This window comes from Chaetura pelagica, unplaced genomic scaffold (assembly GCF_000747805.2).
Source record: "Chaetura pelagica isolate M959 unplaced genomic scaffold, ChaPel_1.0 scaffold82, whole genome shotgun sequence".
Lineage (NCBI taxonomy): Eukaryota > Metazoa > Chordata > Aves > Apodiformes > Apodidae > Chaetura > Chaetura pelagica.
Window position 1 is genome coordinate 3,060,909 of NW_009952990.1, and position 25,283 is coordinate 3,086,191.

A 25,283-nucleotide genomic window follows, 5' to 3' on the forward strand; every position below is an offset into this window, starting at 1 on the left:
GCACCTCTCACTGTAGCGCCCACAACTCAGACATTTGGGTTAGAGTCCTACAGATGCCCAGTACCCAGCACTCAGAGAGATGCAGGAGGGCGGTCAGCAGAGTCAGAGTTCCTGCCTGGGCTCCATCCTGCCATGTACAATATCAATGTACCTGAGTTTACATAGTAAGCTGGGAAGAGCTGTTTGCAGTGTTTTCTGTGATGACATTCCTAATGTCAGAATCAAAAGAGAAACCTCTCTTCTGACTCCAAATATGCCATTATATGGTATCTGACACTAAATAACGTGACTTTATATCTGCATAGGGTCATAATTTTCATTTATTTTGAGAGAACAGTATTTGCTATTGCTGGTACACAACTTCATATGAAACATATTATTACATAATTGACATTATATTTATTTATACTACTACTATTTTCTTAGCAAACAAAATTGTTATTTTATACTGATATAGCCTGATTGTAATATTTCTTCATTATTTATTAAGCAATTCTTAATTAATGACAATTTTAAATAAAACTGTTTCCATTTATAAGATAAACATTACAATGACCATGCTACTGGTTTTACTAAAATTGATTTGGACTTCACCATGCAGTTTATTGTTTATTTTAAAACTACTGACAGGTTTAAGTATGTTTAAAAAGACTGATTTACAGGAATTTATATTCTTACCACATCTTTTTTCAGATTCATCTGAGCCATCTGGACAGTCCAAGACTCCATCACAAAATAAATCTTTTCTAATGCAGGTTACACCATCATCACAAAGTTTAGCAGGTGGCAAACACTCAGCTGAAATAATAAGGACAACAGCAATAACAGCACAGCAGTAATGCAGTTTCACTACAAAGGAAAGTTGATTTACTTCTGATTACTCTAGCACAAATAAAATCAACCATTTTATTGTGTTTTACAAAACTGCATTTTTACAAGCCTGGAATGAAATATCACATACTAAAAAGATAAACTTGGATCAGGATGGAGGAGGTCTCAGAAGTGACATATTTCTTGAAACTGAGCTTGAAGCAGGGCTGGCAGAAAATCTCCATAAAATCCCAATTCCTTCCTCTACCAACGTAAACTACTTTATGAAATATAATTAATGACGTTTTCCAGTTTCTCATGCTTGAATAACATGAGAAAACTGTACTTTGGTTTAAATAACAGTGAACATTTCTGATTTGAGTTTAATACAATTTAATTTCTTGAAATTCAGCACACAACAATGATTCACTTCATCATGATAAAGCATCTCATTTTAACTGGCATATCCTGAAAATTTAAGTTTAAGTTTTAAGACTGGATTTCTAAATACCAGGAATATAAGAAACTCCATTATTTTCACATTTGCAAATTAAAGGCACAAATTAAGAGCAAATTTGTGCAAAAGAATACATGAGCAGATCCTTTAAATCATGGAATCTCGGTATTAATATTTTCCTGGAGCATAAATACTCATCCACTGCAAAAATGCTCTCTTAGTTTTTTGCCAGTTTTGGTGTTAGACATCTGTAGAATGTATGCAGGTCCTAATAAAGTGAACAAAAACTTGCAGCCAAAATAAGTTTCAAAACTACTTTCAAAATTATTGAAGACATCATAAAATTATATGGAAGCTATTCACCTAGTACTACTCACACAGTTCCCTTTCTTTGCTTCAGTAAACACTTACTGGAATAAGTCAACATTTCTTATGCAAGCAGGAAAAATATTAATTTGTATAACTGATCTTGCAGATTCTAACCATTTTTTTCGGATTTATTTTTTCATAAAACTCTTATTTATGTAATTGGATTAAGTAAATGCTTGTATGATATCATATTGGTTGATATCAGGATAATGGGGAAAGATCAAAATTGGTTTGGATGTATAGCAGCATTTCAAAATGCTAAACAAAACACTTTTTGTGCTAGCAAGGCAGACAAAGTAAAGCAAAAGAGCTGTTGTTTTGCATCTGGTTGGTAAGAGAAGCAAACCCAACATATTTTAGTTGGGTGTTGAAGGTGATACAATACCAATGAAACCATGGCCACATGTGATCACAGGCAAAACTGCATTAGAGACTCAGAAAAAAAATCCAACCAATAATCTAGGAATGTGTTTTGCACAAGCTCAACGTGGAAGAAAACATTGTATTCGACATGATCAATTCTGGTTTTATTTTTCAACTTAGGAAACTAAACACCATTGCCACCTACTGGATAGGAAAAAACCCCAATAATTTCTAGTAAAATATTTTGACATTTTTTAAACAGCAAATTCCTCTAAACTTAGAGTGCTATACTCAGCTAAAAAATGGCAGTAAATACATTAGAACCAATTTGAAAATGCTTACAAATTTAAGGCTGGGGGAGGATTTCAAAGATCCAGGCAGCTTTGCTTTTCTAGGAGTCACGTGAGAATTTGCTAAGAGTTTTTTGTTTGGCTTTGGGGTTTTGTTGTGGTTTTTTTGTTTTGTTTTGTTGTTGTTGTTTTAAAGCTGGTGCAAGAATTAATAAGACAAATGAGTAGTCAGTATATGAGTGTCAATATATACATCAATGTATGCAACACATACATAATTTTTGTAGAATGTATGGTCTTAGAAGTCCCTTCTGTTTGAAGCAGTCTCCTTAGTAAAATCAAAGGTAAAGCCACATATCATGTATTTGTAGGAAAAAGCTGCAAGAACTGAATGATGTGAGAAAAACCTATACACAGAGAGTGTAAAATCTGAGATCTCAGATTTTTTTCATGTAGCCTCCCTGCTTCTTCCCATATGTAGTTACCTACCTGCAGCTGCTGAAGACTTGCTTGTGGTGAGTTGTCCTGAACTTGGTCAAACACAACTCTACTTCTTGCTCTCTGGGAGCACCTCTGCAGTTGCTTGGGCAGAACTAAGCAGCAGCTAGTCTACTTTTTATATCTACATTATTTGTTGTAACCCCAAACCCCAGCATAGGCAATGCTATGTTAATGTCAGCTGAAGTGGCTTGATCCTGAAGGTCAAATATCACAATAAATAAATAAATAAAATAATTAAAAAGTGGGACCCGAGTGTATTCAAAATCTCATTCTTTAACTCTAGGCACATGCTTTTCAATCACTACAAATTACTTTGGGGTTGTTTGGTGTTTTCTCCATTAAAATAACAACAATACTTTCTTGTCTGCCCCTGGTATGCAAAATTCTGACCTGCAGTTTGTGTTAGGGAGCTCGTCATTAGACTTATGGGATCTGTTGAAACAAGACAAGTTAAGACAACTTCAATATTAGAACTAAAATGTATATGTACTTTTTAAAAAATAAATAGAATCATAGAATCTTAGGGGCTGGAAGGGACCTCGAGAGATCATCTACTCCACCCCCCCTGCCAGAGCAGGGTCACCTAGAGTACATCACACAGGAACTCATCCAGGTGGGTTTTGAATGTCTCCAGTGAGGGAGACTCCACAACCTCCCTGGGCAGTCTGTTCCAGTGCTCTGTCACTCTTACAGTAAAAAAATGTTTTCAGATATTCACCTTGAACCTCCTATGCTCCAATTTACACCCATTACCCCTTGTCCTATCACTGGTCATCACTGAGAAAAGCCTAACTCCATCCCCCTGACACTCACCCCTTACATATTTGTAAACATTGATGAGGTCACCACTCAGTCTCCTTTTCTCCAAGCTAAAGAGACCCAGCTCCCTCAGCCTTTCCTCATAAGGGAGATGTTCCACTCCCTTAATCATCTTTGTAGCTCTGCACTGGACTCTTTCAAGCAGTTCCCTGTCCTTGCTCAACAACTTAATTATTGCAGTGTGAGGAGAAGAGCCTCAAACCTACCTAGTATTTGTATATTTACGCACAAGTATACATATATACCTGTATATATACATATTTGCAAATGAACAAATGTCTAGGAATACAAGTAGATTTGTATTAGTGATAGTAAACTACAAAACATTCTGGAAAAATTGAATGCTTATTTGTGGTTGTTCCACTACAAATTCCACTTAGTGATGCTTTTAATAGCAATCATGGAGGATGACCCTGGCATTTCCAGATCCCAAATTTTTAACTGTCTTCCCCCCCCTCTTTGAAATTGCATTAATATTCTTGCTTTCAATACTAAAACTCATACATGTGAGCAGAGTAATGATGACCACAGATGAAAAAGATCATGTCACTACAGTTGATAGATTCTGTCCCTTAACTTACAGGAAGAGCCACAAGGAATAAGAAGAGCCAGAGATGTAGTAAGGCTTTCTCTATAGTTCATTATCTATCAGTTTCACTGGCAGAAGTTGCTGATCATAGGCCTTCAAAAGCTTACTTTCTGTAGATGTTTCTGCTCTCCCAGACGTACCAGTGCACAAACTTGCATGAGAACTTCCTAATGAGTTTCTATTATAACATCCTGATTTAGCACACACTATTTAAACTAAGAGGCCATTTTGCATTAAATGGATTATAGAGCATCCTGTATCAAAGTTAAGGACACAGTTCCTCTGGCAGAGAGAGAGAGCCCAGCAGAAGGTACAGGAAGGGTGCAGCTGGATGGACTGTTCACACACAGCTACATTCAGTGAAGGAAGCTTCATTCATAGTACTTTGCAAAGTGTTATATACATGCATGTCTACATATCGACATATCTGTCTGTATATTTTCTAAAGGATGTCTATTTTGGAAGAAAACATTTAAAGACCAAAAACATGGATGTGTGGATGAGCAAGCAGTTTTTAAAAAGTAATTATCAGGAAGCTATGCCTTGAAGACTGCTCAAAAAAAAAATTTGGATTGTTACAGGCATCTCCAGAAGTGCACACAAGTTGACAGCAAAAGCCATGAAAGCAAAAGCACACAGTGACAGAGACGTCAGTGGTATAAGCACAAATCAGAGTTGGTCAATTACTGGGTGATCTCACTAAAGTAACACTTGAGATGGATAAGAATGGTTTTAGAGTCAGAGTCACAATCCAAACATCCACCAGATAGAAACAAGCCATATATGGTAAAACTTGAATATACTGAAAAAGAGCAAGGAGGCAGACAGTGTTAGCAAACATACAAAAATTACTCCAAGCAGACCCAAGACAAAAGCGAAGGAACCTTATTCCCATTCCAGCCTGGGGTGCTGACAACATCCATCTCCCTTCCCCCTTCCTCTGGTACCTCCCCTCCACCTCCCAACTTATTCTTAAAGATGATTAGCAACATTGAACTTAGAACGCAGGGGAGCATTGAGCAGAGATAGAACACCAGAGGAATGGATAGATAGGAGAAAATTTGTGTGTTAGCAGTTTTAACTGTATCATTAAGAATAAGCTGCAGCAATTGTACCCTTTGGATTATACACATTAGTAGGCCTGTAACTAGACTAATAATAACTCTTTTGTAGTTATAGCTGTAATTAGACTACCAATAAATACTTGGCTCCTATATTCATAGCTGCATTTCTTTATCTCACATGAATTGCACAAAGCTCCTGGTCTGGTATCTTGCCCTGGAGAATTTGTATGTGACAATTTCTATGCAGTTTGTATTCAACAACTCCACCTGCATCTAGTGCTACAGAATAGCTACTATGTATTATTCACTTGTCTGACTGACTTTTGGCAGATTTATACTCTGTGAATTCGTGAGACCAAGGAGTTCTGTCTGCTTCATACTCTATTGTTGTAAGTTTTCCAGTGATATTGGAAGGAAAACCTATCAATCAACATTGTTCAGTACACTGGTAATCACAGCATCAGAGCAGTACTCCCCAGCCTCATATACCTACCTAAACCTGTATCATCTTCAGCTTGCGACTCAGGTGGCTGATGGAGACTCAAGTTTTGTTTTGATCCACTAATTCATCTCTTAGAGCTTTTTTTACAGACTTCAGATGACTACTTTCTCAAATAATCAGAAACATTGAAGGGTGTCTAGCTACCACTAGATGGATCCTAGCAGTCAAGTCCTAAATACAGTCAAGGCAGCTTTCCTAAGTTATATCAGCTGAAGCCTTATGTTTCTTCATGTTGTATTGATAACAAAAAATAGTTTCTGTTTTATAAAAGAGACTGACCTGATGTAGTTAAAGGCATCATAGTAGTAAGATTTTCAGCAGGTACTGGAAGAAAGAAAGTTTATAATGAACTCCTTTAATAGCACAGTATCTAACTTTATATATAACTCAAAGAAAGGTTAAAAATTGAAACAAAATAATTGTGACTATTTCTCTTTGAATCACTAGCAATTTCCCACTTCCCTCCTTTTGACCATCTCACCCTTTTCTCAAACTCTATGATCTTCCTAAGGAGGAAAGGTCTATCTCCTTTTCAATCCCTATTCATTGTCTTGCATATAAAGTGTCTTCACCTGGGAAATCTCAGTCCTGACACTTTGTACTCTGGAGATTTTCAGAGCACCTGTGTCTTATAGAACAGTATGTAGATCAGATAAATGAGAAAAAATTAACCTGGGATAATTTGCAAGAAAGGAATGTACTTTTAATCACTATGAAAATTGATTTAAAGCAAGTCACACCTGTGTTATAGTTCACTCTCTCTCTGAAATAGGCATAAGGTTTCTCTTGCAAAATATACTGAGATATAGGGTGCAAAAGTGCTATATATGATAATGATTGTTGATTAGTTACAATTGTTATTTTATTGAAGCACTCTTGATGGAATGGACAGACGATATCTTATGTGAAAGAGGCATTTTAGTGATCCACAGCAAGAAAAGTTTGACTACTACAAAGTTCAGAGGGTGTACAACCTTTTAAAAGGCTCTTCATAATTTTCTTTGGTGGCATTTTGAAATATAATTAGCAATCACTTCTCACATTGATGTGCAGTTATTTACAACAGCTTCTTATATATGGTGCAAATAGTAAAGAGGAATAAAGATGTAAAAAATCTGAATTTAGCCTTTGAATCTCTGAATTACTTAGCAAAAAATCCACCTTTTAGAATAGGGTAAGAGACATTGCACACCAGATGTCCCACTCCTCCTAAAGCAATCAGTTGCTACTTAATATTATCTCCAGCAGGTCTTCAAATGTCAGCTAATCAGCTTCCACTTCAGAGGATTCAAATTACTTTTTATCCTTGTCCCCACTGGAGGTCTTTTTTGAAGCTTATTGAGGTAAAAACAAGGATTCCCGTTGATCTTGCTCTGCTTCCATGTAGGCTTTGATAAATTTTCTAGCACTTAGATAAAGTAATTATGTTTGTACATTTGCAGAATTCATAGCTACCTAGTCTTTAAAGTCACATTTTAAAAAAAAAAATTAAAAATTATTTTATTTACCTAAGCTATAAAGTCTGAAGTCAGTTTCTTGAGGGTACTTTTCCAGAAGCCCACATTCTGTATTGAGTTTGTTGCTCTTACTGACATATTTTCACTCACTGTAAGGCTGAGCCCTTTTCCTTACTCTTCAGCAAAAAAAAAAAGAAAATGATAATTGTATTTACTTATGAAACAACACAGTTGGGGCTTAATTACTTTAATTTGAGGGATAAAAAAATTAATAATGTTATGCCACATAAAAGAGATTAAATTCAGTAATTTTCACTGGGAAATCACTACTTTGTCCCTTATTCCCCCCTTAGTGAACATAAATAATTCTGACTCATTCTTTCAGGTTGAGGAGGTTGTAAACATTTCTTACTGAAAGTTCTGCAATGGGGAAGGAGGGCAACCATCAGCATAAGTGACAATCTCTTTTCCTGTTTGCCAGCCACAGTTTATATTTATGCTGCCCATAGTTCTCCAGGATTTATACAGAGAAAAAAATGCTTACTATCATTACCTGTGATTTGTATGCTGTTCACATCAATTTTCAAAGTCTGGGTAAGATAAGTTTCATTTGTATTTATGCCCAAAACCAGCTCATTTTTTACTTTCTCAACTGCTACCATCTGGGTGAAATAAATGTTGAAGTTCACAACGACACTAGCAATACAAAACAGAGAAGGTGATTAGTTATGCAAGCTAAAAAGCTGATATATGACATATCATCTAGACAATATTTAATTCCAACACAAGTTCCATTTGTAAAGCCAGAGTATCTTGAAGTGGTGGCTGGTGAAAATGACACAAAGAAACTCTTAATTATCATGTAAATTAAAACCTTGGAGAAACACCTTTTTTTCCTCCTATTTTTGTTGTGACATTCATATAAATGGAGCTGAATTTGAACAAACTAAAGGAGAAGTAGGTATACAGTTATTCTACAAGGCCTTCTAGTTTAAGCCTTAAAAAATTAAGGGTGCACCTTGAAGTGAAAATTATAGAATATATTCATATTACAGAAACAATACAAAATAATAACTTCTATAAAGCAACCATCATCTGTGGATTCTGCATCTGTGAGGATATGCTGTGTGACTGCCTGGATTCTCATAAAGAAACTGTAATGGCTGAAAACAGTTATTTTTAAATTAGTGGTTAAACTACATTTAACTTGTACGGGGCCTGAATTTTATCCAGTGCTGTCTGCTTTCTCCTATGTTTTCTAGAAACTATTCTTGCATTTCGTATTTGTAGCTAGACTACGGTACTGTCAAAGTATGATGCTTGCTAAAGTTTTTCTCCATTTACTTAAATTTGTGTGCAAAATTTTTATTCTTAAGCATTTATACAACCCAATTGCAGCTGACTCAGCAGTGCTTTTTTGTAAGGGTTGATTTATCCTGCCATTTTGCTGAGCCTAGTTTGCAGTTTGCAATATATAGAAAAACTCTCCTCTTCAATTTCTTACATGTTTCTGATAACATCTAGGCCATGCTGAGCAAACAAAACCTTTTATTGCTATCCTTGTGACTCAGTACAGTTTCAAGGGTGAATTACAAGGATATTGCTCAAAGGAGTAAACAATTTTTAAATTAAGAGTCAACTAGAAAATAATTTCTGACTCAAAGTTATATTTCAAGTACTATTTCAAAGCAGAAATAAAGACAGATCCTTACTGATGTATTGAAAACCAGGTCAAACCAAATTCTGCTGATTGGATTTACCTTACAAGGACAAAAACCTGTAAATTACCTATTCCTACCACTGTGTACTCCACTTCCCCTGATATTATAAAATCCTTCATAAAGAGATCATACTCCAAGTTTCTAGCTAATTATGTTTATGTTTTCACTATTCCAATAAAAATATTGCTCTAATTCTGATCTGCTCCCCATTTTCAACATACATGAATTCACAGTTATCTAATATAAACTTTTATTTTGCAATCATGGTCATTCAACTGAACTCTTTCCTCTTTTCTCCACTTTATGTATTTACAGAAAACATGCATGTCACAAGAAAAAGTGGTATTGCAGAGTCACCCACTTGCATCATCTGTCATGTTCGCTTTTATTTAATTTCACCTATCAGATGGTATATCACCTATAAGATGACTAATTATATCATTAATTTCTCAGGGTCTTGTAGTTCTTCTAGAGTCTTAATCTTTTGTGCTGTTTTCTCCTGCCTATTATACTGTGTCATGAGACCTTTCTTTAACCTGAAGTTACTAATGATAAGGTGAGATCTGCCCCTCAGTCTAGGCCGCTTTCCACTGCAAGCTCAGCACAAACTTATTCTGTGTCCTTATCTTTCCCATTTTTATTTCTAAGTTGACAGTCTCAAAGACTATTGTTGTTTTTTTTTTGTTTTTTTTTTACTTTTTTTTAACCTTTAAAGATATTTTTGGATGAAAGATGTCTTGAAACTTCAAATGCTATTTAGTGGGCCTTATCCAATCTCTAAAGTTCTATTTTTTCATCTAATTACTGTCCACAGAACTTTCAAAATTAATAGCATCATAGTCTTTTACTCATGTTTTAAGTAAACTTTGTCATGTGCAATTACCCAGTCTCTGACTTGAATCTTCTACGACTGTCTTCAGATTTCCTGTAGGAAAAAAAACCCAACACCATGACTATAAAATAAAACACGACATAAGACCATATGGTTCCCCTTGAGTTGGGGAATGATGTGGACAGGATAGAAGCATGTTCTGAAACTGTTTAATAATGGGAGATAGCATTAGATTTGTTTTGCTCAATCAGGATCTGATTCTGCAGAACAGCAAAGACAGTATTAACACTGCAGACCTCACTGCACCGACTAGAGTTTTTGCCAGCTGGCATTCAGTAGGACAACCAACATCACATCGTATTGAAAAATGAGGTCAAACAAACTTTAATAAATGAAAAAGATCTTACTATATCTATTTTACAGACTCTTTAGAAGACACAGGGTACAGCTGTACCCTGTGTCTTCTAATGACAGCCTCACTAGCTAACTCCCTAAGGAATAAAAGTTAAGTACATCCATATCCATATGGACATGGCCTGGCCACAAGGGCACATTGCTGGCTCATGGTCATATTCCTGTCCACCAGGACCCCTAGGTCCGTTTCTCCTACACTGCTCTCCAGCAGGTCAGCCCCCAACCTGTACTGGTACATGGGGTTGTTCTTCTCCAAATGCAGGACTCTACACTTGCCCTTGTTGAATTTCATCCAGTTTCTCCCTGCCTGACTCTCCAGCCTGTCTAGGTCTCACTGAATGGCAGCACAGCCTTCTGGTGCGTCAACCTCTCCTCCCAGTTTAGTGTCATCAGCAAACTTGCTGAGGGCACACTCTGTTCCCTCATTGAGGTCATTGATGAAAACATTGACTAGGACTGGACCCAGTACACACCCCTGAGGGAGTCCACTAGTCACAGACCTCCAACTAGATTCTGTCCCATTGACCACAACTCTGACTTCTTCTTTTGAACCAGTTCGCAATCCACCTCACTACCCAATCATCCAGACTACACTTCTTCAGTTTAGTTAAGAGGATGCTGTGGGAGACAGTATCAAATGTTTTATTGAAATCAAGATAAACCACATCTACTGCCCTACCATCATCTACCCACCTAGTTACATCCTCATGGAAAGCTATCAGGTTATATATAATATAGGATATATATATAGAATATATATATATTTATATATACTATATTATATAAGACACATATAGGATGTATAGAATAACATAGGATGTTCCCAAGGATCTCTTAAAAAAAACAGGACTTGTTAAACACTCCTGACAGAAATAACTGTGAGAACTTTTCATATTTATTTGCAAAGTTAAGTCAAAACTGTACCTACTTGAAATGGGAAATTCCACATCTCCGGTATTGTTTTTTCAGATGGCTTGCTTGAAAGACTTTTTCTATCTATATGGAAAAGAGGAATCTTGAACCAATACAGTGATTAGAAACACATCCAGTGACACACTGCATTCATTGTTTTCATACTTAACAGATTTCCTTCCCAAATCTAGACTACAGAAACAACCTTTTTCTGTGATACTTTATTGATTTCCACAAATAAGGAAAATATTGTGCCTTACTAGGTTTGGGACCTGAAATATCTCTTTTTGGAGAAAGGGAAAAGTCATCAACAATATGTTATGCTAGGAAATTAGTATACCTACCACATGCTCTTGAATTAGGCAGAGACCAATAGGTTCTTACCAATTGTTCAACATCAAAGGCAAGGACTTTGAACTCAGCTGATGATCTGTTTTTCAAAGCAGGAGAGAATGATGTCTCAGAGAGTATTTTAAATGTTCCCATGTAGCCATGAGTATTCCCATCTGCTTCATCTAGATAATTAAAAATAAAATTCAGTGTGTTGAAATACATAGAAATAACTGCAACATTGCATTATGTTTTATTCAACAGAGGTCATCAAAACAATAGCTTTCCATATAATTTTGCAGTCAGATATTTTTGCTACTACTGATTTATTTTTTTTTAAGTAATAGACATTTTTCCACAATTGCAATGGTTACAACTGTAAACATATTTTTCTGAATACTATTTTTCCTTGATTCTCATTACTTTCAATTTTCTTAAATGCTGTTTTCCAGAAGCACTGTGAATGGATAAAGATTACAATGGCATGTCCAATTATGTCTAACAAAGGGACAAAAATACTTGGGAAGAATGATAGCAAATTATGGGATGTTTTTAACCTGTATTAAAAATATTAGTAATTACTATTTCACACTTTCTGTATTAAATGCTGTGTGTGTTTTTATATGAATATACGCTGGGTATGATGATGGCACTGGAAACACTAGTGTCAGAGTAGTTAAACTGCTTTTGATCTGACCTTTCTTACCTATACATACATTAAATTCTAGAAGGATTTATGAGGAAACTAGATAACTAGTCCTTACTGTAAATTTAATCTTGATTTTTAGTATGTTACAACATATAAGGTATGCATAAAGCAATTCATTATGCATTAAAAATATTTTCACTCTGTAACACACTGGAAATTTTCAGATAAGGCTTGATGTGGTTGATTGATTGGTTCAAAATTTCTCTTACCAGTTACAGTACCAGTGGTATTTTTAAGTTGAGTTAGAAGGCTAACAACATCCAAAACAAGTTTTATCACAAAAGCAGATAACTAATAAATACTATATGAAATAGATTGTGATGGAAGGCATAGCCTAGTGACAATATGCTACAATCAGCTAGTAACAGCAGATCACTTTTGAGCTTCTTTGACAGCCATTTATCCTTACAACAATTGCAAATCTGTTTTAACAAACGTTTCTAAATAGTTAAGGTCTTTTTTTGTAATACATGTCAAATTTGATTTGAAAAAAATATAATTATTATCCATACAATTCTTGCTGTTCATCTTCTAAAACCTAAGCAATTAATTTAAAGCCTGTTTCCATCTAGATGCCATAATATATCATCATTGTCATCAAGTGATTTTATATTACTGGAATGTGATAATAGTCTGGTAAGAGGGGAAGAAAGTCAGTAGGGACAACAAGTTCTAAAATCTGGAATGAAAAGCAACAGCAACTAAAGGAATAAACTTGATTATTCTGACAAAACTTTAATTTTTTTTTTGTCAATATGGCTTACGGCAATTTTAGTCTTCATGTGTTTCAGTATTAAATAGCATGGACTTTTGGTTAGTAAAGGCACCAAAGACTTCAATGCAACAGAATTACACGTTCAGCTACAAAAAACATTGGAATGAAAATGTTTATTTCTTGAACTTTTTGCTTATCCTGTTTCCTTTGCCTCATTTCAAAACATTTTAAAATTTAGTTTACCTTGAGTATCAGTAGCTTGATTCTGTCACATTCTGAGCATTGGCTAAATACTAGGAACTACTTTACCTTAATTTTACATAGGGTTGGGAGATGACTGTCTAATGTAGGATCTCTCTCACACCAATAAATTACTTCAAAATATATTTTATAGAATCAGAAAGATTCCAAGAGATGTAGAACACCTAAGGACCCCAACAGACTCCACTGGATTATCAACATCTTTCTGAGTCAAATCTCATAGATGGAGAAAAAAAGCAAAAATTCACAATTTACCATATTATCATCTCTAGTTGATTAATACAATTGAGTAACCAAAGTTTTATAGCTCAGATTGCATTCCAGGGACCTCTCCCAAAGTCTAAACAATTAAAATTATGTTATGGTCCTTCAGGGCGTGCTTTGAGTCATTCTATTTTTGCCTACTTTATGCACACCAATTTCTAGGAGAGAAGAGGAGGAAAACATTTTAAAAATCCCCACTCATCACCCTCCCAGCATTAAAAACATAACATGAAATATTATAATTAGAGTGAAAACACCACTGGCTTTGAAGTCTGAATGTCCACTGAAAAACTCATGAAGAGGTTAAAGGCACTTACCTTGTTCTAACTCCTGAATTGATAACCATGAAAGTATGACCAGCCCAACAGAAACACACACAAAAACTGCAAGCAGAGAAGCAAACATAATTTCATAGCAACTAAGAGGAACATATTTCTTATCAGATAATGTTCTCAGCTTCATTTCTGTCTTGAATGCTTGTATGAATTACGGACTGACAAAAGACACAACCTGCATAGGAGGGTAATAATCCACATGAACAGATATTTATAGGAGATGCTTGTAAATTAATTACACCATAAAACTTCATTAACATAGGTTTTTACAGCTTTCCTGAACAGTCATATTCATGCACAAGATATGCAAATATGAAGAAAAGAAATCTCTTCAGAAGCAAAGCATGAGCTTTTATTGCCTGTTTTCTCCCCCTGTCCTGTCGAGGAGAGGGAGTGATGAAGGGGCTGAGTGGGCATCTGGCAGTCAGCCAAGATTAATCCAGTGCAGTCGTTCATGCTGCAGGAAACAATCCTAGTTTATTCCTGTCTTATTCCTAATCAGACATTTTCTTTTACAAATCTGAGGAGTTTTGTGCAGATAGTCTTTGGATTCCTCGCTCAAATTTTGAATAATGTAACCATTTGTATAACTGACATTGTATAGCACTAGTAAGAGTTATACACTATTACCCAATGTTGCAACTGATTTTCAAATTCTGAGTTTATGCCCTAATAGTGAAGTGATTAACTGGAGAAAAAGTAGAAATCCTAGGCATTTACAGTCAGTTCTTTTAACACGACCTTGTATGTGTTAGCCGAGTTGTATGTACACTCATATACATTGATTACAGTCTGGCTGAGGATGTAACCCAGAACAGATAGTCTCCAGTTGGAGTTATGATTCCATGCAAAGGAACTCATTTGTTAAACAATTCTGGCTGGCAACCAGGCCTGGTAGCAATAATCAGTAATTAAGACTGAGCTTTTTAGGTTGTTGGTGACATACTGTAGTCTGTACTACTGTGAGCTGGCTTATTAAGAATATAAGAACTTCTGATTTCACATATTCATTTGTAAATCTTCAAAATGAGTTGGGCAGACTTCAACACTGTGCCAGTGCTAACTCACTGTTAATCAAGAATAGTAGAAGCAGAATTGTTTATATTGGAAGTGACCTATGAAGGCCATCTGGTCCAACCTCAAGCCGAGGTTAAAAGAAATTAGGCCAGGCTGTTCAGGGCCCTACCCAGGGAAGATGTGAATACCTCAGATTCAGGACTTTGCACTTGTTGAATTTGGTTGAACTTTGTGAATCTTATGTCAGGGCATTTCTATGTCCTTAATGACAAGTACATCCTGTAACTGCAAACTTCCCTCTAGCCATTGACTCCACCTGCTTCTTCTCTTTTATTCCTTGTTTAGTTACTTCCTGTTCATTCTCTTTCTACAACCTTAACTCTATTTTTTTTTTTTAGATTGTATTTCTAAGGTTTATTTTTCAGTTCCATTTCCTCTATAGACTACAGGACTCTTGAAAGTTTCAGTTATCTGGTTTGCTACAAGACTAAACTGATGAAATGGTGTGATTCATTCAGGAAAAGAATAAGCATTAACTGATGTTACTCCATCTACTGCAATTAATGAGTATTCCCAGCTCATGAACAGCCTGCTGCACATAAATTATTCACTGGAGAAAGTAATATAAAATTAAAAATAATAAGCCAGATTATTCTATTGGCAAACAATTTGCAAAAAGGAAACTAATGAAATCAGTTGAATGTTATTTTCTAAGCTCTAGCTGTATGATACTATCTGTGAACTGTATGACAAAACAATTATACCATGATTTAAAAATAGCTTAAAAGGTACAAATGTAAAAATTCTTTATTAATTTGTTCAAAGCCAGAGAAATAGAATAACTTATTTAAGTATTTAAAATTGATAATTTTTAAACTATTACCACAGTCATACCAGTGAAATATGAGTCCATTGACAAAGCATAAATCACTTCTGAAAAATCATCCAGTCAGAAGTTAGCCCTGATATTCTCCATTATGGCCCAGTGTTTGATTCCTACTCCTCTGAGTAACTACAAGTAATTCCATCCAGCTACTTAGAATCCTATTACACTCCTAACTCATTTGTGAGTCTTACTGCTTACCCCTGGTAGCAGAGGATTTAGTATTTGAGCTCACATGTGAAATAGACATTTGGCTGCTTAACTTTTGTCTTCTTACACACCGTGAAATAAGTGTAAGAAAAAGTTTAACAAGGTAAAGACACTGGGCAAGAAGTCAAGCACACAAGATCAATGAAAGCATTCAAGTTCTCTCAAAAAGAGTGTTTGTTTTAAAGATAAATTGAGCAATAATGAAACTGACCAACAAATCACTAGAATTGTATTCAAGCAGCTTAGCTAGAAAGATATCGGCAGACTAGCAAGCTAATTCTAACTTGTAAGGAAAGTCATAGGGAAGGGAAGTATGACAGTACTGGGTGAAATGCCCTTTTATCAATTTTTAACTAACTAGCAACACAAATTTCATCTAAACTAGGTCTAAAGAATAATTCACCTTAAAAAAAATCTGAAAAAGAAAAAAAAGCACTATTGAAAAATAGAATAAGCAAAAGCAAATGCTCAAATTCTGTCAACAGGGAAAAGAAAAATATGGCAGCCTAAGTTGTAGTCAGAGTATCTACAAGTTCCAGTTTTTCTTCCCAGAATTACAACAAATGTACTACAACTCTAAGTCTTCCCTAAAACATCATGAGTGGATCTCCAAGTGTGATGCCAAAAACATATCCAGGATTCATTCATCCCTAAGAGACAACCATTGAATAAACCACCTTTTGTCATTGTTAATACCACTGAATCAGTGGTTTAGGTTTTCATGCCAAGAAAATCCAAGACAAAAAAGTTAAAAACATGTCTTTGACTTGGTATTACTGCACAAGATGCTCTCACACAAGGTCTACAAATCCAGCCCTACACTTCTGTTCCCACGTTACTAATGATGAAAAAATCTCATGCTGTTTTAGGCAGAGAAAAAGATTCTTCTTACCAGTACTGGCTGCCCTGACCCATGTGGCTGCTCCTCCTTGAGTGTCCAACACATATCCTCCAGAAGCTCTTGTTAGGAAGATGCTACCTCTCTAAGCTCTCTATTCTCTTTGCCATGTTTGGACACTTCCCCCCTCCTGAGCAGTTTAAGAAGGTGTGTTAATCACCTTATCTGCCCTGGCACCTGGGAAAAGCCCAATTACTAAGAGTAGCTAGGCTCACAGGCAGGCTTGTGAAACTGTTGCCAGGGAGGTAAGAAAACAGTTTTGATTAAAAACACAAAATATCTAAATTGTTGAATAAATTACAACTCAGTCTTAGCAACTGACACAGAGATCACTTACAAGAAAACAACAGGGCAATTCTAACAGGTAAGCAGGGCACAAAGTCGGTATTCTTTATTCACAGCACAAGACACACAGGGGATAGCTCCTCCAAAAATGTGTGTGCCTTACTGTGTAAGGTGAGAGATATATATGCAGCTGATACTTAATTATGTGTAATATTTCTAAGAAATGGTTAGATATTCATTAGTTTCCTGATAAATTATTTACATAAGTGTCCGCCCATTATTGCGTGAGTGTTAAGTCCATTAGGGCCTCCTGGGCATTGTTTATTTCATCCTTGTGTCTTCCTTGCATGAACCTTTGGACAAGTTCTGTCTCTTCTCCTGTTTATCTCTGCTGACTCTCAAGTAGAATTGGTTACAGTAGGGACACCTAGTTGCAGTTGAATGGCTTCCCTAAAACTACAGATAAGCTCACACAAAAAGCTTTTACAAATTCCTAACAGTAGGCCAAGATGAGAGATTGCACCCTCTGTTTCCCTATCTATCTTCTCGGGTTTTTTTTTCCTATTTTGCAGGTATATTGTTTATTTTTCAGTTGCGTGTATCCTCCATGAGAGTTACGTGGGATGTAATCCTCATGATAATCTTCTTGAATTCCCTTACGTTTTCCCATTCAACTTAGAGAGTCCCTATGAGAATTGACTTTCTTCAGCATCTCAGAGTTAGCTAGGTGTGCTCCTGGAGATGCTGATTAGAATAAATTATGGTCAACACCAATCAAAGCTTCTTAATGTTCATTTTGCTGTAGTTACTTTTTCCTTTAGAAGGAAAAAAACACTGGAGTTTTTTGAATGATAAAGTTGCCATCTATGTTGCATCTGAAGGAGAACCTGTGGAGATTTCCATGGGCCCAGAGTCTCCCTCTTGATAAACCATGATAATTTGGAAGCTCATCTTCCATGTACTTCCAAGTGAATATGGTATCCATTAGAGAAAAATGAGGGAAACAATGAAAAATGTGGTGCTGATACTGTTGACATAATACAGTGTGTAATGTCTGCGAGTCAGCACTTCTGAAACGGATTCATTTACATATATTTGCCAACACTGAGCTGGTTTGCCATGTAGCCTGGGTAAATCTGAGTTAAGCTCTAGCAAAGGTCCATGAGTGTGTGATAACTTTCCATGCATCTCTCACTAATCAATCTCTCTCTGTTACTGCAGGTGTACTGCTCTGCACCTCATGGGTTTGTCCTTATGTTTTCCAGAATATCTAAAGTAGTCTGAAAGATGAAAGTGGCTGAGTTTGTGGGTATTTTCAGTTAAAGCAGGGAAAACATGAAAGCAGTTGGTAGCTTGATGCATAGTTTTTGCCTGAATTTCAAAATGTAACATATTTTATGTTACTCATTACAAATTAGACTGTAGTTTATTTTATACATGCATTAAACCAAATCCAGAGCCCTGTTTGGTTTACAGCCTTTCATTCATTTCTCAGTATTCTAAAGACATCTAAGATTATTAAGGAAGCTCTAAGGAACAAAATAAAAGTATCATGAATCTGCTGTAAAAAATCTGTGATGTGCCCATCTCTGTTAATCAAGAACATAGAGGCAATAGAGTCTGAAAATACATAGAGAAAGGCTAAAGAGATAGAGCAAGGGGCACCTCACTAGTTAAGAACTTGAAAATTTGGAGAAATTATGTTTGTGGGAGATACGAAGGAAAGTCATAAAAACATCCATTGCCTCTTGTCTTATTACAGGTCATGCCTGAAAAGAGATTGGTGCCTTGTCTTGACACCCACCCTTCAGATATTTATAAATATTAATAATGTCCCCTCTCAGTTTTCTCTTCTCTAGACTAAACAGTCCCAGATCTCTCAGCCTTTCCTCATAAGACAAGTGTTCCAGTCCCTCAGTCATCCCCATAGCCCTCCATTGGACTCTCTCAAGTAAGTCCCTGTCCCTCTTGAACTGAGGAGCCCAGAACTGGATGCAGTACTCTAGGTGGGGTCTCCCTAGGGCAGAGCAGAGGGGGAGGAAAACGCCCCTCAACCTACTGGACACACTCTTCTTAATGCACTCCAAGATACCCTTCGTCTTCTTGGCCACAAAGGTACATTGCTGCCCCATGGATAACTTATTGTCCATCAGGAATCCAAGGTTCTTCTCCACAGAGCTGCTTTCTAGCAGGTCAGCTCCTAATCTGTATGTGGAGAGTCAGTAAGGGATTAAGCTACTAGAAGAGGCCAGCTGTAAGTGGTAAATCTATCACTTAAACTTGTTGCTAATGAGTTGTGAAAGTCTTTTGTATGAGCTTATTTGTAGTTTTAGGGATAGACTACAAGAGTCCTTGAAGAAGCCATTCAACTGAGACAAAGAATGTCTTCTGTCTCCCCTGCTGATAAAAGGAAGACAGGATAAGAAGACTCCCTGATAAAGTGATGGTCTTAACATAATAACAGGTGTACACTTATTTAGATTTAAATGAATAGGTAAACTGCTTGTGTAATCTTTGTGTGGACACCACATGGACAGGGTACAGTTGGTTAGCTAAGCACCTGTAACATAGCAGAGGGAGAAACAATGTTTAGCAAGGACAAGCCTTAGGGTATAAAAGAGAGAATGTACTGACAATACTGGATTTTTGCCTGGAATAAATGACTCCTGTTTGTACCAGAACTAAGGTCTATGCCTACATCTGTACTGGTGCATGTTGTTATTCCTTCCCAGGTGCATTATCTCATTTACATGCCAGCCCTGGCCCACTCAATCTTGAGATCCAGGGCAGAACAGACCGTTCACAGGCAGGTGGGGTAGACCCTTCAGCAAGGAGCCAGTGTCTCAGGTCTTGACGATTCCAGGTGCCAGAGGCACCGTGCAGGAGTGGTGTCTATTTAGTCACCCTTATATGTTGAAATAGTTTTATGGGAGACTTTTTTTTTTTTTTTTGTGGTAAGGGGCATAATCCTTACACTAAATTGAAACATCTAGAACAGAAAAAACCCACAACATTCTGAATTGAGTGGATAGAATTCCAAGTTTTTGCAGTCTTATGGTTGCTTAGACCATTAAATAAATTTAAAAAAAATAATAATTTTTCTTATTGAAGGTTGATATACAGCCTGCGAATCACAATAAAGACTGAATGTTATTTCAGGGATGCATCAGGCCTTGTCAAAGCCAAGTAGTGGTTCTGTGCCTGCATGAGAGGAGAGAGAAAAGATTATCCTTTACCTAACTGAAACAATAGTTCCTTGAGCAAAAGTTTTATGTTCCCAATGGACTCCCTGAAGCACGTGAAGCCTCATACTATTTGCGCCTTCCAGAGAGTGCTCCAGGAGTGCTTTTGACACAAGAGACCCAACAGATGGGAGCTCAGCAGTTGGAACAGGGGTTCAATAGCCTGTGAAGCATGCAGGTAAAACCAGTCTGTATTCAAATATTTGCTATTATGACTGTTTGGACCCTTGAGAGCCAAGGAAAATTATGACAAAGAAGCAACTATTTTGAGATGGAATATACAAACATAATTTTTAATCTCTGAGATGTAATTTTTAGTTTGGGAATTGGCATTAATTTTCCCTTATTAGATACTGATTTTGGAGATGAGTTCCTTTAGGTAGCATGATTGTTTGATAATGCAGAAAGGATATATATTAATAAATGTTATAGGAAATTGTATAGTGGCCTGTTAGCAGTTAAAGATTAAGAGGTCACTTTGACTTTTGTGACTTTAAGCCTCATTTATGACTGGCAGACATCATTATTACTACTTTTCTTAAAAGAGTGATTTCCATTTCAATTTTTGTTTCCTAGATTTGTGGATAGAGAGTTATTATTATTATTGCCTAAAATTGAGATAATTCAGACAGTGCTGTTGAGCTGCAGAACTTTAATTTAAGTATTATGTTTTCAATCCATCCCATCACCCAAATATTTAATGATGTATCTCTCCTAGAAAGAATAAGTGCCTAACAAAATCAGATGTGAATTTTCTGAAAGATCAATAAGATCTACTGCAAAGAAGCAATTTTAAAGTGAATAATGACACACTTGGAAGATATCCATTGACAAATTTGCAATTTAGAAGAGTAAATTTACAGTCTTATCAAAGAAGTGCACTCCAAATCTATCTTTCAGAGATTTTTTGCATAACTCTTCCCTCATAATATCCTTACTAAATGTGATGCTGCTCAGTGTGATCACATCAGGCTACCATATTCAGATGATTTAGCCTTTAATTGAGAACTGTCATCTAGTATTCAAAACAGCAGGAAAGTATTTTTTTTTATCTTCATCTAGTGGACTAGAAACTGGTTTTGGCACTTCCCAAGGTTTCCAAACAGCCTGATGTAGTTTATACAAAAAAAAAAAAAAAAGGAAAAAAAATTTAAAAAAATAAAAAAGGGGGTGAGGGATAGGTGCAACTTTGAATGTATACCCAAGAAATAGAAAAGCTTGGGAATACTAGGGAGCCAAACCATAGAAACATTAAAATTTTAGAATGCTTAGGGGATTCTCTTTTGCCTCTTCATCTTTCAGTTGTTTTCCTAATATCTTGGTCCCACTTGCACACTCATCTTGTGTGTATGTTTGAAAACATAATGTTCAGATAAAAAGACATTATCATGTAAACAGTAAGATTGTGATGCATGCATAAACTATCCTAAATAATTATATATGAAAGTGAAAAAAAAATTAAAACATACAAAATCTGTGTTTTGAGATGGAACCCAAAACTGCACAGCAATTGTAAAAGATGTGCTTTCCAAATTTATACATGGCAGTGTACAAAGTTAGTATTCCCTGTGGCCCAGAAGTCAGTTCACAAGAAACTACAGGCATTCCTTTCCAGTCATCAAAGTGTATCTACAAAATCTAAGGGATAGTGGGTCTTTGGAAACAGAAGTAAATGAGAAAGAGACTTTAGAGGGAGCTGAGTTCTAAGAAAATGCAGTCAGACATTCTGTCAGAAGTCAAAGTCTTTCTTAAAGTTTGCCAGAAAAAAATGTTTCATTATCTCCAAAGAAAAAGGTTTAGAGGAAAGCTAAGTTTTCTCAGCTCTTAATTGTTAATGTAGGTAACTGGAGTTCTCGTGATCTAAACACATGCTCTGGAATCAATTATTTCTGCTTCTTGCAACTTAGTAACATATTATTTTTTTTTTGACAGCATTAGGGAAAAAAAAAACCAACCAAACCAACAAAACAAAAAACCAACAAAACAAAACCTCTTGATCTGCCTATACATTTAAAAAAATAACCCTGAAATTGATCTCTAATCAAGGTAAGTCTGGCAATGTGCTTCCAGTAAAAGAAATAACTACTCTACCCTGTGATTATATCCATCAACAGCTTGATACTCATCCACACCACCATCCCTCCAAACTTCAAAAAGATGCCCAGAAGGCAAGGGGAAGTGCCTGGTTACACATACCTTCTTGATGAACAAATAGGTATGCAGCCCTGCTGCATTCAACTGTTCAGAGAAAGCAACATGTGTCTGCAGGGCCTCACAGGTTTATGTACGACACAGGCATACCAAAGCAATCCAAGTGCAATTTGTAGTATCAGGGCAACAGAGTGGAAGGAGAGGAAAGCTGTTCTCAAATGTGAGCTGCTTGCCTCAATGATGCCAATTTACCAAAAAGCCAAAATGTCAGGCACAGATGTAAATATAATTTACAGTAGCAGGAGGTAGCTGTATTTGTATTCTGCTCACGCTTTTGGCACACACAACAAGTACAGTGTAGTGCCAGAGAAGGTGCCTGGTTGGGGTGGCAAAGTCCTTGCTGTCACCCCGTGACCAGACCATGAAGCTGTGCATCCACCCATAGAGCTGGAAATGAGGGGTACAGCAGCTGGCAGCTTGGCAGCTACCTAGTGCTCCTGAGTCGTTAAGAAAATGCATTGCCTGTTGTCTCTTAGTGAGGTTCTTAAGAGAGAAGGCAATCAGTGCAATTTTCTAAATATTTTGGGATATTTCCTAAGAAACCATAAAAGTGGTTTTCATTCTTGTGAGCAATGTTATGAGACACAGACAACATTTTTCATCTCACACCTGTGAAGAGGACTGAGGGACAACCACAAACAGAAGTGTTTGTTTCTGTTTTGCTCTGACCAGGAGACAAAAAGTCACTTGATGCTAGTCGGAGTAGGCTTGGGCATGACTCCATCAGCAGTAGTTGCCATGACTACCTCTCATGGTGAAACCCTCTGCCCACCGGTCTGGGTAGCCGGTGCCAGGGAAGGCAGCAGGGAAAGGGGACTGCACCATCAGTCTGGGGTGACATGACACCATGGTTTGGAAGTGGAGGCATCTGACTGGGAGGAAGGATTCACAGCACTTTTGCTTGTGTGTTTGTGAAATATTGAAAAGGCACTGGAAGAAAGATGGTGCTTGCCTATTCTGAGGAATTTTGTAACTTTGAATCATAGAATCATTTTGATTGGAAAAGACCTCTAAGATCATCAAGTCCAACAGTTAACCCAGCACTGCCAAGTCCACCCCTAAATCATGTACTTAAGCACCTCATCTATACTTTTAAAATACTTCCACAGATGGTAACTCCACCATTTCCTTGGGCAGCCTGTTCCAGGGCTTCCCCGGACAGCCTGACAACCCTATCAGTAAAGAAATTTTTCTTAATATCCAATCTAAACCTTCCCTGGCACAACTTGAGGCTATTTCCTCTTGTCCTATCAATACTTAGGAAAAGAAACTGACCCCACCTCACTGCACATCCTTTCAGGTCTAGAGAGTGATCAGGTCTCCCTTCAGCCTCCTTTTCTCCAGACTAAACAACCCCAGTTTCTCTCAGCTGCTCCTTATAAGGCTTGTTCTCCAGACTCCTCAGGAGCTTCATTGCCCTTCTCTGGACACACTCCAGCACCTCAATGTCCTTCTTGTTGTGAGGGGCCCCAAATCAAACACAGGATTTGATGTGTGGCCTCACCAGTGCCATGTACTTCTCCATGGGTTGCAGAGTCTTTTTGAGAGTGACAGCACAGGCTGAAGTGCCCTGCCAAGCCAGAAATTGCAAGCACTACTAGCAAGTGGTCTGATTGTGAATCTCACTTCATATTTTTCTGTATCCTAATTTTCCCTTCTGGATTTTTTCTCCTGTCTACATGACAGAGCCATCAGAGACCAGTTGTTGCAGCCTCACCACCCTCTAGTAATGTAGCACGCACACATAGCAGCCACTTGCCTTTCCTAATGCAATGCCTCAGAGTTAAGATTATTTCTGTATGTCAACATAAGTAAGCATATATCTTATTTGGTGCCCTTTGGATTATGACTTCTGGCCGGTTTTAGTTTTACGATCTTGAATATCATGGAGCTATTAAAGGGAGCTTACAGCAATAAACAATTCAGTGTGTTTGCTCTTTAGTGTGAAAGTACACTTTCTGAACTGAGGGAACCTCCTCTATTTAAGGTTTTATATCTTAAAATTTTTATCTGTGGGACCTTTTGTTTTTGCAGGTGTTGAAGGCTACACAGTGGTGAATCACTGAGTATTTTGAGATGAATGAGCTCAGGAGACACTGTCAGAGCTCCCACTTGTATTTTTATGCACTTCAGAGCTTCTTTGGCATGGAAAGGGAAGTGCTGAGATCTCAAGAAAAAAAATCTCCCTTTCTATTATCCTCCTAGGCAGATTTGCTGACTTTATTCTTATCTCTCTGGGAAATTTCTTATTGACCCCATTACTAAGTTTGTCCAAATAAAGACAGACTGGTTCTGGACTGGTTTGAGATAATGTGGACAGCTCAGGTAACTATCCAGCTTTCACACTTCTAATTTTACCTGCATTTTGGTAGTTGGCAGCCCTCGATCCTCTAATATTTCAGCACAAAATCTGTCAGACAAAGGTATACCCAGCAAACGCTTGGCAGGAATGAATGTGGCCGAAATCTCACCCTTGTTCCCAGATCCTTGTGACAGAGGCACTGTGTGCATATAAAATTTTTATTCATACATAAATGTTTACACATATAAGCACACAGAACCCTTAAGGTTCAAGCACACATCTGCTCAGCATCAGCCTGAAGGAATTCAGAATAGACAGAGTCCATGTACTAAGATTCTTTCCACAATCCATTACTCCAGAAGCTGACAAAGCCTTTAAAAATGGAAATACTAATTCCGGCATGGAAACACCTATTACAAATGTAACAATGGATTAATAAACAGAATATTTAAGTTGTTAACAAATGTGTTCTGGCTATATAGCAGAAATCCTTTCTAGAAAACAGTGGGTATTTTTAAGTA

The 25,283-nt window shown here is 36.9% G+C and overlaps 1 protein-coding gene across 1 annotated transcript in view; it reads right to left on the bottom strand.

The window, feature by feature from the left end:
* The window catches only part of TMPRSS15 (transmembrane protease, serine 15), a 129,961-nt gene that overhangs the window by 40,762 nt on the left and 63,916 nt on the right, over positions 1-25,283 (bottom strand). Inside the window, exons 3-8 of the mRNA XM_009996512.1 lie at positions 19,067-19,212; positions 13,697-13,762; positions 11,485-11,615; positions 11,117-11,184; positions 7,775-7,917; positions 679-798 (exon numbers count right to left, since the gene is read on the bottom strand). Of these exons, the coding sequence (XP_009994814.1) occupies positions 679-798; positions 7,775-7,917; positions 11,117-11,184; positions 11,485-11,615; positions 13,697-13,762; positions 19,067-19,212 (674 nt within the window). The remainder of the gene's footprint in view (positions 1-678; positions 799-7,774; positions 7,918-11,116; positions 11,185-11,484; positions 11,616-13,696; positions 13,763-19,066; positions 19,213-25,283) is intronic.